Genomic DNA, 12048 nt, shown 5'->3' with positions numbered 1-12048 from the left:
TAAACATTTCCTCCCACAACACAATCGATGGATTACTACCCTGACTTCAAATTCACAGATGATAATACAAAGAGACAAAACACCTTTAATTAACATCGTTGTGCAGACAAGCTTGGGATTTTAAGTACTGGGTATTCTTGGCATCTGGGACTGGCGATGGCTCATGCCATGGACACACTGGCCACAGCTCCCTGGAACCAAAGCGTAAAATCTGTTCTGTTCTGTCATAGCTCATGCAATGCCCTCTGTATATGTGTGTGGGGGAGGGGTGGGGAGAGGAGGTGACAAGAGCTAAGACCAGGGAGGACTCTGATGGCCACCTGGCAGAAGGCCTTCTTTGCCCTGCTGCAGATATGCTTTCATGACTTGGTAACATTGTGTTTTCTTTTATCACGGGAAGCTTTCCAGCAACTTTCTGCCTGGGGTGGAATTAGAAGGCCATGATTAGAATTCCTCACCTCCCCTAGTGCTGTCTGCAGGCTCTGGCTATGAATAAAGGGCAAGTGTCTTCAAGGGGGTCTCTGTGCCAAGTGCCGGGGTGCCTGGGCCCCCCTGGAGCTTTCATGGAGCCCAGGCGTGGGTGAACAGACCCAAGATGCCGGAGTCTGTCAGAAGAATATAAGTTCAGCAGACACCACATACACATTACATGTGGGGGTGAGGGAGCATGTGAGGGTCCCTTGAGGGCTAGTGTGGATGGCTGTAATATGGAGGGAGGGTGAGGCTCAGGCTAAATCTGCTCTCTGAGCTGGGCCAGAGAGACAACTAGTCACTTCGGTGCTGCTGCCTGGACCCCTGCAGCCCTAAAAGCCTCTCAAATTACTGGTTCTGTGATGGACATTGCCTAGCCTCTCAGAGCCTCAGTTTCCTCTTTTCTAAAAACAGTGTCCTCGGGACAGGGCTGTTGTGAGGATGAAGGGTGTTACTATAGGCAAAGTGGTGAGAACAGTGCCTGACACAGAGTAAGGACTAAAGAGAAATACTACCTAAAACAAGCATCTGCCTGTCAGACTTTTGTCTTCCCTGAATTCATCCTCAGTCAACCCCAGGTTCAGCTGCTGGTTGGGAAAAGGACCTATAAACTGTCTGCTCACAGTTTATTCTCTTTCTGTGATGTCACTAAGGGGTAGCCTGCTCTGATTCAATGTGGCACCAGCCCACAGGGTAGATTCCTGCTAAGAGCCCCACATGTCCACCCCAGGAAGCAGTGTGGGGGACGTCGTATCCACTTGGGCATGAGCATGAAAAGAAATGTTATTTGTGCCTAAAAGATGGACTCTCTTCATGGGGTGGTACCCAGCTGTGATGGCTGTAAGGTTCTGGTCTCCTTGTAAGTTGAAAGTCTTTGCCAACACTGAGAACAGTCCTCCCAAGGATGTAACCGGCAACCTGAAACCCCATCCCCTTTGCTCACTTTCAAGGAGCTACGTGAGACTTAATTACATGAGAGGAATGTTCAGCCCCGGCTACCAGAGACTCCCGTTTTCCTCCTCACATTTCTGTAATGATGTGTCTCAGATCTCAGTGACTGCTATGCACAGTCAGGCTGGATGAAGAGAGGTGACCTCAGCATTTTTTGCCACACACCCAAGGAGTACTATTTCTGAGTACATCTCTTGTAAACCCACATGGAAGCAACAAAATAAAATATTGCCATGATCACTTTAAATCATGTCTAATGGCCTTACTCTCTGTTGATTTGGAAATGGAAATGAATTGGACAGAACGACTCAGAGGGGAAGTCAAATGAGATGGTTAGAGGGTCCAGTGACAGAAGTGACAGTGACAGAAGAGGACAAAAACTCCAATCAAAAAGTTGGGCAAAGATTTTAACAAAGTTCCCATCAAAGAAGATACTGGATGGCAAGTAAGCATGTGAAAAGATGCCCAACACCGTGGCTCATCAGGAAGATGCAAATTAAAGCCAACCGCACTCACTAGAATGGCTAAAACTGAAATAAAGCAAAACCAGCAACACCAAGTGCTGGTGATGATAAGGAGCATTTGGAGTCTCACATACTGCGGGGAATACAAAATGGTGCAGTCACTCTGAAAAACTGCTGGCATTTTCTTGCAAACATACTCACCACACAACCCAGCAATCCCACAACTAAGTTATCTGCCCAAAAGGAATGTGTTCACACAAAGACCCGTGATGGTCTCTGTTCACAACACAGAGACCTGTGTTCACACACAAAGACCTGTGATGGGCCTGGGCATTTTATCATTTGTGCTACACCAGCCAAGGGAAAGCAACCATTGACACAGGCTTTGTGCAGGAGACATTTATCTGCTTTGTATGATAATCAGGGTCCAAAAGCTATGTATTTGGGGTGGAACTCATCACATTCTTAGCTCTGGGGAGAAGAATAAAATGGGTGTGTGGTTCTTGATTAACCTAAGCCAACTGGTTACTCTAGTTCCTTTGCCACAGTGGCTGGTTCAGGGATGCTCAGGTGACCCAAGATGGCCCAATCAGATTTTTGCTTGATCATGCCAGGTGGAGGATGAGAGGTAGGGTGGCGGGGGAGATGTTCTCTTTCTCTCCCTGTCAATGTGGTGTGTGTATGTGAGTTGTGAAACTGCTATAGTCCTCTGCCATGAAGGATAGTCTGATGAAGGAGTCAGAGAAGGTTAGTGATAAGAGAATCACAGAAAATGGGCTGGAGCCCTGAGACTACGATGCCTGATGTCCATTTTCCTCTGTATTTTTTAGAGACACCAATAAATTCCCTTCATTTAATAGAGCGGTTAGAGGTGCTTTGTTGTGGTTGTTGTTGTTACCTGAAACTGAAAGCCTCTTAACTCAGCTAAATGTGGGTCCAAGAATAGATCTGACTTCAGGAGGACATTGCAAGGAAGCAGAACAAGCCAGAGACAGGTGTTGTAAGCCCAAGTCAAAGCTAACAAAGAGATCTGGGTTGAGGATGCAGAGGCCATCCAGATGGAGCAGTGCAGAGCTGGGTGGGTAATATTAATGGAACTCTAGGCCAGGAACAAGTGTGTGTCAAGGGAAGATTATTACCCGGACTTGAAGGGTAAGTGGGGAATGGCCAGGGAAAAGAAATGGCCAAGAGACAGTGAGGGCAGCCAGTTACAGGACTGGGGCATCAAGGGGGGGACAGTTCATGCTGCCTGGGCCAACTGCCCAGTGAAGGCTGCCTTTTGCCCAAGGCCAACCTCGGTCTGAGATGTGAGCTGAGCTGAGCCTGCAGGTGGGGCGCAAGCAGGCACATCTGCTCTTCTGATTTCAGTTGGTCTCAACTAGGGCTGAGGATGTCTTCTAGCAAGCTCTTCCTGAGGCAGGTGGCCAGCAGGTGTCACTGGAAGAAACTCCTATTTTACTGGAATGTGATAGATCCAGTGACTGCTCCAGACAGACCTGACCCTACTTGTGGTGACTCCCGCCCCACAAATTTTCCTCTCCTACTCACTGAATCAAATATTAAAGCATCCTGCCTTCAAGTGAGGCCTTCACCAGCACCCTCGAGTACTCCATGGACTACTCATTCTCCCTCATGCACTTTCATCTCCCTTTCTAGGGTAAATGACAGACCTCCAGCCCCTGTTTTCAGGAATGTGTGTGTGTGTGTGTGTGTGTGTGTGTGTGTGTGTGTGTAGGGGGGTTTCAGCCTCAGTCCCCCAGCCCTGAGTCCTTGTTCTCAGTCCCCCAGCCTCTTGGGGAATCAGAACTGGAACATGATAAGATGTGTCGGGTTTTGTCTAGAGAACAATAAGCTAAAAACTAAGGTGCCCAGGGTAAACCAGGGTGGTCTGTGGGCTTCTCACTGTGTTTATTAGCTAGAATCCTCTGTTTTGTGAAAGTGAAAGTCAGGCGGTAGATGATGCCATCTGATTATAAGAGAAGCTTCTAGCTGAGTACTGGTTGGGCTCACCCATCCTGGACCATCACCATTGTGCTGACAGGTCCATTCTTTGCATTGCCCCCAACTCCTACACTCCACACTTCTAAAGAACACATAAATGCTAGAAATCATCATAATAATGCAATAACAACATCTGGGAGTTTTAAGTCCTAGGCTCCCCATGAAGAGAGAGAATGGATTTTACAGGCAGCAGATCTGGGCTCCAACCACACTTCACCACCTCAAGGTAGCCTCTCCTGTACCTGGGTACCTGCTTCCTTGCTGTAAATGAGGACAATACAGTCTTAAAATGTCACAGGTGTATTTCTACGAATATTTATAAGGCACATTGTAGTGCCTGCATGCTTAAAAAATGATGGCTGGGATTGGTTTCTTTTCTTTTTGATAAACAGTTTCGATCTGGGTTTTTAATTTTTTTTCCATTTCTGTGCTGAAATTACCCATCCATTCATTTATTTTTCCCATCTGTCCCCATTTAAGATAGATGTTTTAAATTCTTTTCTACTAATTCTTGTATCTGTATCATCTGTGGCTTGTTTCTGCTGCTGCTTTCCGTGGTTATGAGCCCTATTCCTGCCTCCTCACAGGCTTTGGATTTTATTATTGCATCCTGGAAATTATATACAGAAGAAGGGTGAGAACTGAAGAATACTACTGATGTTTCCCCTCCCCCCCCCCCCCGAAATTTCATGTCTGCTCTCACTGGTAAGCTAAAGCAAGGAGGTGATTATTCAGATCTCATTCGATGGGGACTGAGCGGTGGGCCACCTGTGGTCTGCCCTACCTCCCACCCCCAGCTTCTGAAGGAAGGGCTAGTCTCCTAGTTCTCAGGGTTGGATTTGGGATTCCTTGATTTTGGGTATTGGGAGAATGTGAGAGACGGTGAAGACAGGATGGTTTCTTTCTGCTTCTCAGTCCTGCCTTCACTTCTGTTTTCCCAGAAAATTTGGAGTGGGGTGGAGAGGACCAGTGTGCTCCGTCGAGCAAATTATTATTGTTTGTGACAGTCTTCGTATGTGACAAACTCCAGGACATCCCAGCTGTCTCCGGCACTGCCAGTAGCTCAGTTGGCTTATCTCCACCCGGCAAAGTTCTGGATCTTCATAGCCGTCTGTCCTCCCTGCATCCAGACCTGCCAGGACTCAGCTCCCTTACAAAGGGCTCCTCTCTCTGGAAAACAGTTCATCAAGTCTCTCCTGCCTCCATTATTCTCTGATATCCTATATACAAGTATGATTTTTGTATTATCCAGACTGCTTTTTGGTGTTCCCATGGGAGCTAAGGCCTTCCGCGTCCTAACTGGAAGCAGCAAGTACCTAGAATGGTAGTTGTTATTTTTAGCACTAGAGGAAATTCCCTAAATGCAGGATGTCCTGGCCTTGAACTCTTAATAGTCAGCCTAATGCTAAAGCTTGTGTTTCATCCAGGGGAGCTGAGAATGAGACCCTGCAGGTGGTTTATTTTTAAAGGCTTAGTCAAGTTTGTAGCAAATGCTTTATGAGTTCACTCCTGTCTCCCTACTTTTACCATTTTGGGTCCTTCTAGGGCCCAGCCTCTAGGCCTCTTAACTTGGGGGTTCTCCCTGGGCTCCAAAGTCCATCCTGCCCATGTCCAGCAGGAGCAGTCTTTACCAACGATTGGCGGAGGTTGGTGGATAAATGCCCCAGCTCCCTCCCCCTTGGGTTGGATACCTCAGGGACCTGTGTTCTATACAGTCATCCATTCCCCCAGAAGTAAATCCCAGCTGCTCACAGTGGTAACTTACTTGGTAACACACTTTCCTTGGCTACTTTGTCTTCTTGGTCTCACTTCCTCCTGTCTGTCATGTCCTGGGATCCCCTTTCAGATAAACCACCTGCCTTTGAATCACTGCTCAGATTCTCCTGCAGAAACCCAACTGAAGGCAAGTGTCAAGTCAAATGTGCAACCTCTGGGTGCTGCTCGGGTTTGCGTGTAGGGGCCAGCATGGACAGGGCGTTAACAGAGAAAGGTGAAATCAGCGAAGGTTAGATGGACCTTGCTGGAGAACAGCAGGCACGCTTCGAGAATACAAGGAGGGCTGATGCTGGAATTCTTTATTATAAACCGGAGCCATGTGCCAGCCTGGAATAACCGGAATATGAGCGTCCTAATTTGGGATGCACTTAAACTGTTTACTCTCTGTGGTTTTGTCTTTAAAGCCTAACATGCTCCGGATGGTGGATTTAAATTCATAAGTACATTGTTTCACAAAACTGGCATGAAGTTCTTGCAACACAATATGCAAAATGCATTAGTATGTTGCATCCAGAGCTTAGTGTTCTCGCTTTTATTATGTTTTGTTTTTAAATAAAGAAAACTTGTAGGACCACAGCCCTGTAAATGTCTTGTGGGGATGCCAACAACCGCTCTATAAACCACTCTCGCAGAAGCAATTTTCCTCTTGTCCCACAAAACTCCCAAAAGCACCTTAGGCGAACACCAAAGCACTGCGTATGTTTGCAAACTGCAAATACGGCAGACATTTAATTACATCGAATTCATCAGAACCCTAATTGAGACAGGAACTCAAACCTTACTGCTTAATTACTTGGATTTCAGAGGAGTAACAGACTTGGTCATGAGCAGCCCTTCAGGCCGGAATACATTAGAGAGAGGCCCACGGGCACTGGCGGGGAGTTCTCCCAGCCAAATGAAAGTGTGGAGCCACATAAATAACCATGCTAAGTGAGACCCATGACTGGATTTATTAATCAGTTCAATCCCCAATATCCAGCCCTTGCTGTAATGTTCCGCTGCACTGGCTGCATCACCTGGGAATGTTTGTTTCTCAATATGTAAGGGAATGTTCATTTCTCACAGTTTTTCTTTCCCTCCCGCTGATCAGACAGCACAGAGACGAGGACCAGTCCTCTGAGATCGTTTTTTGATCAACATCTCTTCATTTTGGTTTTCGTGTAGAAGACCTTCTCCTTGACCTTCCCTTCCTTCCCTACCTGGTATCCCATGGCTGTTCCACTAGTTAGTTGATCCCATCAACTTCTCAGCCAAATTATCACAGTGACGTAAGGTGGGATTTGGAGGTGAGGACCTCATGGCTCTTCTGAGAGCTGACAATGGTGTCTTTTATTGAGCATTTACCATGTGGGCCGACTCCTGCTTAATGATGAACATGTTAACGTTTCATCCTTATGGTGATGCTAGGTGGTAGGTGGGCTTACACCCACCTGCTCCATAGATTTGAAAGCAGGCTCAGAGGAGCAATAAAGTCACTTCTCCAAGATTTCACAGCCAGCAAATGGCAGCGTCAGGATTCAAACTCTGGCCAGTCCTGTTCCTGGGCCCACGTTCTTTCTAAAACAGAATTCTTCTCCCTCTGCAAAGACTTCAGGGACTTCACAAACTCCTGAGGAAGAGAGGTGGATTGTCTTGGCAACCTCCAAGTGGGCAGGAGACAAGAAAAAGCAGAAGGAGGTGCCAGCACCCAGAATCATCATGTGGGCTACAAGATTGTGGTGGGTTCTTCTCTCCATGATGGTGCAGAGTTGCGAGACGAGCTTGGCAAAGACCTTCCAGAGGGAGTAAAGCGACTGATACCAGCACATGCTAAAGTTCAGGAAGCAATCTGCCTTCTAAGCAGGCATCCTAACCAAGCCAGTGATTAACTGCATTGCTAATATATTATGAATACTAGTGAATCCAAGCCACTTCATATGTAATTAGTTGCATGGCATTTACTAGATACTTCCTAGTCACTTGTTTCATTTCTTTACGTTGCTTCTCCCCCTTTGGGCTTGCCTTTCCATCAGGCGGCAGGTACAAATGACTAATGAACTAATGACAACACGAATAACGGCCAGCCTAATGATCATACTGCTAATGGTGACAATGCTAATTAAGAGAGTGTGAATGGCAACAGCTTCTTCTGCAGGATGTGACTATTCATCTCCGGAGGGCAACAAGAAGACGGCGGACACAGACGAGATCCAGGGAAGTGCAAACAGCACTGAAGGCGTAAATGGAGACTCGTTTTTTTTGTTTTGGGTGATTTTTTTTTTTTTGCACTAACTATATTTATAAGAGGTCTAAAAAGCATCATATTGTGGGTCCACAGAATCTAAGGTCAGACATGATGGATCAAAAGGATGAGAAAAAAGAACATGTCAGTCTATCAAGTTGGGGAGAGCTCAATCACCACGTGTGGACACAGCTGTCCAGGAGCTCCAGAAGTACCCTTCACTTGGGGGCTCTGGAGCTAATTCCTGATGAGATTGACGTGTCCCTCTGCCTGTCACCCACAAGTGGCAAGCCCACTAGGCAACCTGGACAAATCATTGGCATGAAATGACAGCAGTTAGAAACAGGCAGTGGAGAACAGCAATGCTGTGCCATGGGCCTCCTGCAGAGGCTCTCCAGTCTGCATTAGAGAGATGGGCAGGGTGGGAGGCCCTGGCCGTCTGACTAGACAACAGAGGGGCCTCAAAAAGGGTGTGAAAGAAGGTTCAAAGAGTGTTCCTTAGCCCTTCAAACCAGCCCACCACCTCCAGTAGAGCCTGTGGCCCCCACAGTGAGGCACATCACTGCATCACCAAGCTCCTCATCACCAAGCTCCTCAATATTGCAAGCAGAGTGCCGTCAATGGGCTTCTCGAAGGTGCTTTTCCTAGAAGATGTTTAAAGTGTGTTTGGGCAGAGCTCAGGATCGTGCTGTTCCTGAACAAAATTCCTAGGAGGGAACTAGGACAGCGAAGCTGGCAGACCCTTGGGAGCTGTGGCACTGTCCCAACTGCCAGAGAGCCTCGCACTTGGCTGACTTCTTGGGTGTCTTCCCAAGGCTTTCCAAAACAGATACCAGACCCCATGACACTCCCTGGAGTGGAACAGTCTCCAAAGATAAAATGCAGGCATGCAAAGCCCCTTGTGACGCCAAAAGCAAGCTAAGTCAACATGTAAATAAACTGCTTGATGGCTATAGCAAAACTGTCCTATGCTGTGATGACAGCAAATGGTTTTAGCAGAAAAAAAAACTATCATTTCCCATCTCTGTCTCTGTCTCTCCCTTCCCCCACTCTTATTTACTCTATTGCCATGGAGTCAAAGCCATATCTTAAATTGTTTTAGGTCATTCCAGTTCAGATCGTGACATTCAAAATGAGTTTGACACGTTCAGATTTGTAGCCTGCACCTTCAGGCTAGTTAATTACTTATGTGGATCTGGGTGCTCTCTACTCCATCAACATGGAGACCAAATAATGGTGCCTGACGCTTTCCAGTTCAAGTTGGGCCAGCCTCCTGACATGAGACCCAACGTTACTGCTGCCCGAGACCACTGGCCCCTGTGTTGGTGGTGCTCCAGCAAGACAGGCCCGTGCCTCGCCTCCGTGCTGTCCCCTCCAGCCCCATGCCACCTTCTGCTGTCAGTCTTACCTGCCCAGCAAAGAGCCCGCAGACACCAATGATGCACAGGATATTGAACACTGCAGAGCCCACGATGGTCCCAACTCCCACGTCACCCTTGGTGATGAAGACCCCTGAAAGAGACCTGATGTCAGCCTGGCTGTTGTGGCTGGTTCAATTCTGATGTAGGTGTGGGAGAGTTTTCAGAAGTGCTAGACTGTTCTCAGAGTCCACAGAAAATAGCCAAGGAGGGGGAGAGAGTTTTAAAATCTGCATTAGGGACTCTTCCACAGGCCCATTGCCACAGGATCTGGGACACCTTCATGCAAAGTGAAAGCATCACTTCAAAAAAATAACAGCAAACACAGTGGGTGGGAAGGGGGTGTTCTGCTCCTTGGGGTCTTGAGATTCTTATCTCTTATTAGCCAACCCACTGGAAGGCTGTCTGTCCCCACAGTCCTTGTCCTTAAGAGAAGGCAGGGCTGAGATGTCCCTGGGTCATCACCTACCTATGACGGATGTGAACAGCTCTGGGGCCGAACTCCCTGCTGCCATGAACGTGGCTCCAGCTACATCTTCACTGAGGTGCAGGCGCTACAGAGGAGCAAGGACAAAGCATAGATGAGTCAGGATTCCCCTGGGAACAGAGGCCACCGATGACTCCCAAGGTCTCAAGCTCAGGTCCTCCCATCCATCCTGAGCTTGGTCTTTCCTGCACATCCCCTGCTGGGCCACACCTCCTCTGGCCATCCTCCTCGAGGGGACAGGATGAGGGAGGGGGCTGCATGTTTCTGTGAGTTAAAGGCTCTTGACAAGATCTAAGAATTTCTAACCTAGAAGCCCCCAGTTCTGTGCAAGTAACAGGGGGTATAGGGTGGGCTGATGTGAGGTATGGTGGGCATCTGCCTCCTTTCTAAAGGGTATGCCACCCACCTCCCACCATGTTGCCAAGTATCCTTATTGCTTAAGAGATGGCCAAATTCACATTTTTATGCAAAAAAATTGATTTGTTTCAATACCATGCCTCTCTCGGGCTAAAATGAGGCTCATGGCAATCAGCTTGCAAGTCTTGATTCTAGAAGGATACAGCAGCTTTGGGGGTGGAGAGGTCACCCTCCTCTAAAACCCATCCTTCATCATTAATGCAGTCTTGAAGCCCTGAGGTAGGGAGAATGCGGGGTGGCGTTGAGGCTGGGTGGGAAGAATGATACCCTGCCAAGATGTCCTATACAATCACTGTCTGTTAATCCAAAAAGTGATTTGCAAGAAGACAAGAAAAATATATATTAGAGGCTGGTTTAGCCTTTCTGCATTCCATCATGACCCAGAATGTTAGCGGCTGGCTGTCAGTAAATAGCCAGTTCTTTCTTGGGTCCCAGCTAGGAGATGCTAGTCAGTCCCTCTTCTCACAGGCACGGACAGCTGCACTTCCCTGCTCAGCCATGGAGGGGCAGCATGGGCTCGGCCTAGGCCACTGGCTCCACTGGCCAGCAACAGGCTGCAGTAGGGGCCCTAATGGAGCACTGTGATCTGGAATCCTGGGGATTCCTCGCTCAGGACTGAACAGCTCCGCCGCACATGGGGTTCTGAGAAGAGTATAAGATGGAGGTACTGATACCTCAAGCTGAAAGGTGTGGCTGTGAGGGGTGCAGGTGAGTCCCCAAGGCAGGGAGTTCCAGAAGGTAACCTAACACAGAGCTCACGCCACGTGGTGGTCTGCCAAGACTTGCCATGAGCCTGAGCCTGGTACTGCTGTGTCCATTCCAGCTCAGAGCCCCTGCTGGGGCATTAACTGTGGAGTCCACACCTTGAGCTCACCTCCGGTTCCTGTCTCTCTCATCCACTGAGTTTGCGTCTTCCTCCAGGTCTCCTTCCATCTCCCCCTCTTTTATCCCTAATTCACCTGGGCCCTGGCAACATCTCTCTGGATGCTTAGAATCATCAGCTAGGGATGCGAGATCTTCTGCCTCTGGATGCCTCTATCCATCAAAAGCCTTCCCAGCTCCCTCCTGAGCCCTGGTAACTATTGATGCCCCAGCCTCACATTCCTCAGGATTCCCCATGTGCCGATTCCAGCCCTGGGCTCTCCTCTCTTGGTCCTGGGGCTCAGACTCTTCTTTGCACAAATCCTTCCTTGAAAGGTGTTGCCTCCAAATGTGAAAAATCCCTCCAAGGGCTGCTCCAGTACTGCTCCCTGCACAAGCCCTTTCCTGACCCCCGTGGCCCAATCAAGCTCCCCCTCCCCTTTCCTCTCTCTGTACTTTCCAACTTCCCAGCACTTCCTCCAGCACTCCCGGTTTGTATCACCCTGGAGCTGCTCTGCACCCCACAGCCCCTGGATGGCAAGGACCATGCTGTATTTCATCTCATTTCCTTCCCCAGGGGGTGTGCTTGCCAGTGCTATGGATTTCATCTCTCCTGAGTAGAAAACATTCTGACAAGAATATGTACATTTCTAGAACAGGCTCTTAAATCTGCTATAAAAAAAAAGTCATGTGGGAAAGAGACTACTCTTCTGTGCATAATGAATAGAGCACCAAGCGGTGGTATTTCAGAGATCACAAATGACCCCAGTTACAGGTGCGCTTCCTCTCCTGCTACATAAGGTGACCTGTATTCCGGTTACATCACTTTGGACAAAGGACTTCCACACGTGTCCTCTGTCCATCTAAGATGCAACCTTATCATTTCCTTCTACTTCCACCGAATAAAGGAACAACTCCCAGGGCCCCTCCAGGGTTCCTGTGGAAAGATTCTCTTTTATTTATTTATTTATTTATTTATTT

The 12048-nt window shown here is 48.1% G+C and overlaps 1 protein-coding gene across 2 annotated transcripts in view; it reads right to left on the bottom strand.

Moving 5' to 3' along the window:
- The window catches only part of SLC24A3 (solute carrier family 24 member 3), a 489601-nt gene that overhangs the window by 133569 nt on the left and 343984 nt on the right, over nt 1-12048 (bottom strand). For both annotated transcript variants that reach the window (XR_007151199.1, XM_047854362.1), the window contains exons 5-6: nt 9772-9856; nt 9293-9396 (exon numbers count right to left, since the gene is read on the bottom strand). Coding sequence is in view for 1 of the 2 variants with exons in the window: in XM_047854362.1 (XP_047710318.1) it covers nt 9293-9396; nt 9772-9856 (189 nt within the window). In the remaining variant the exon portion in view is untranslated. The remainder of the gene's footprint in view (nt 1-9292; nt 9397-9771; nt 9857-12048) is intronic.

The sequence above is a fragment of the Prionailurus viverrinus genome, chromosome A3 (genome assembly GCF_022837055.1).
Source record: "Prionailurus viverrinus isolate Anna chromosome A3, UM_Priviv_1.0, whole genome shotgun sequence".
In the NCBI taxonomy this organism is placed as follows: domain Eukaryota; kingdom Metazoa; phylum Chordata; class Mammalia; order Carnivora; family Felidae; genus Prionailurus; species Prionailurus viverrinus.
Note: the sequence above shows the minus strand (reverse complement) of the source record. Positions and strands in the feature narration are given on the sequence as shown.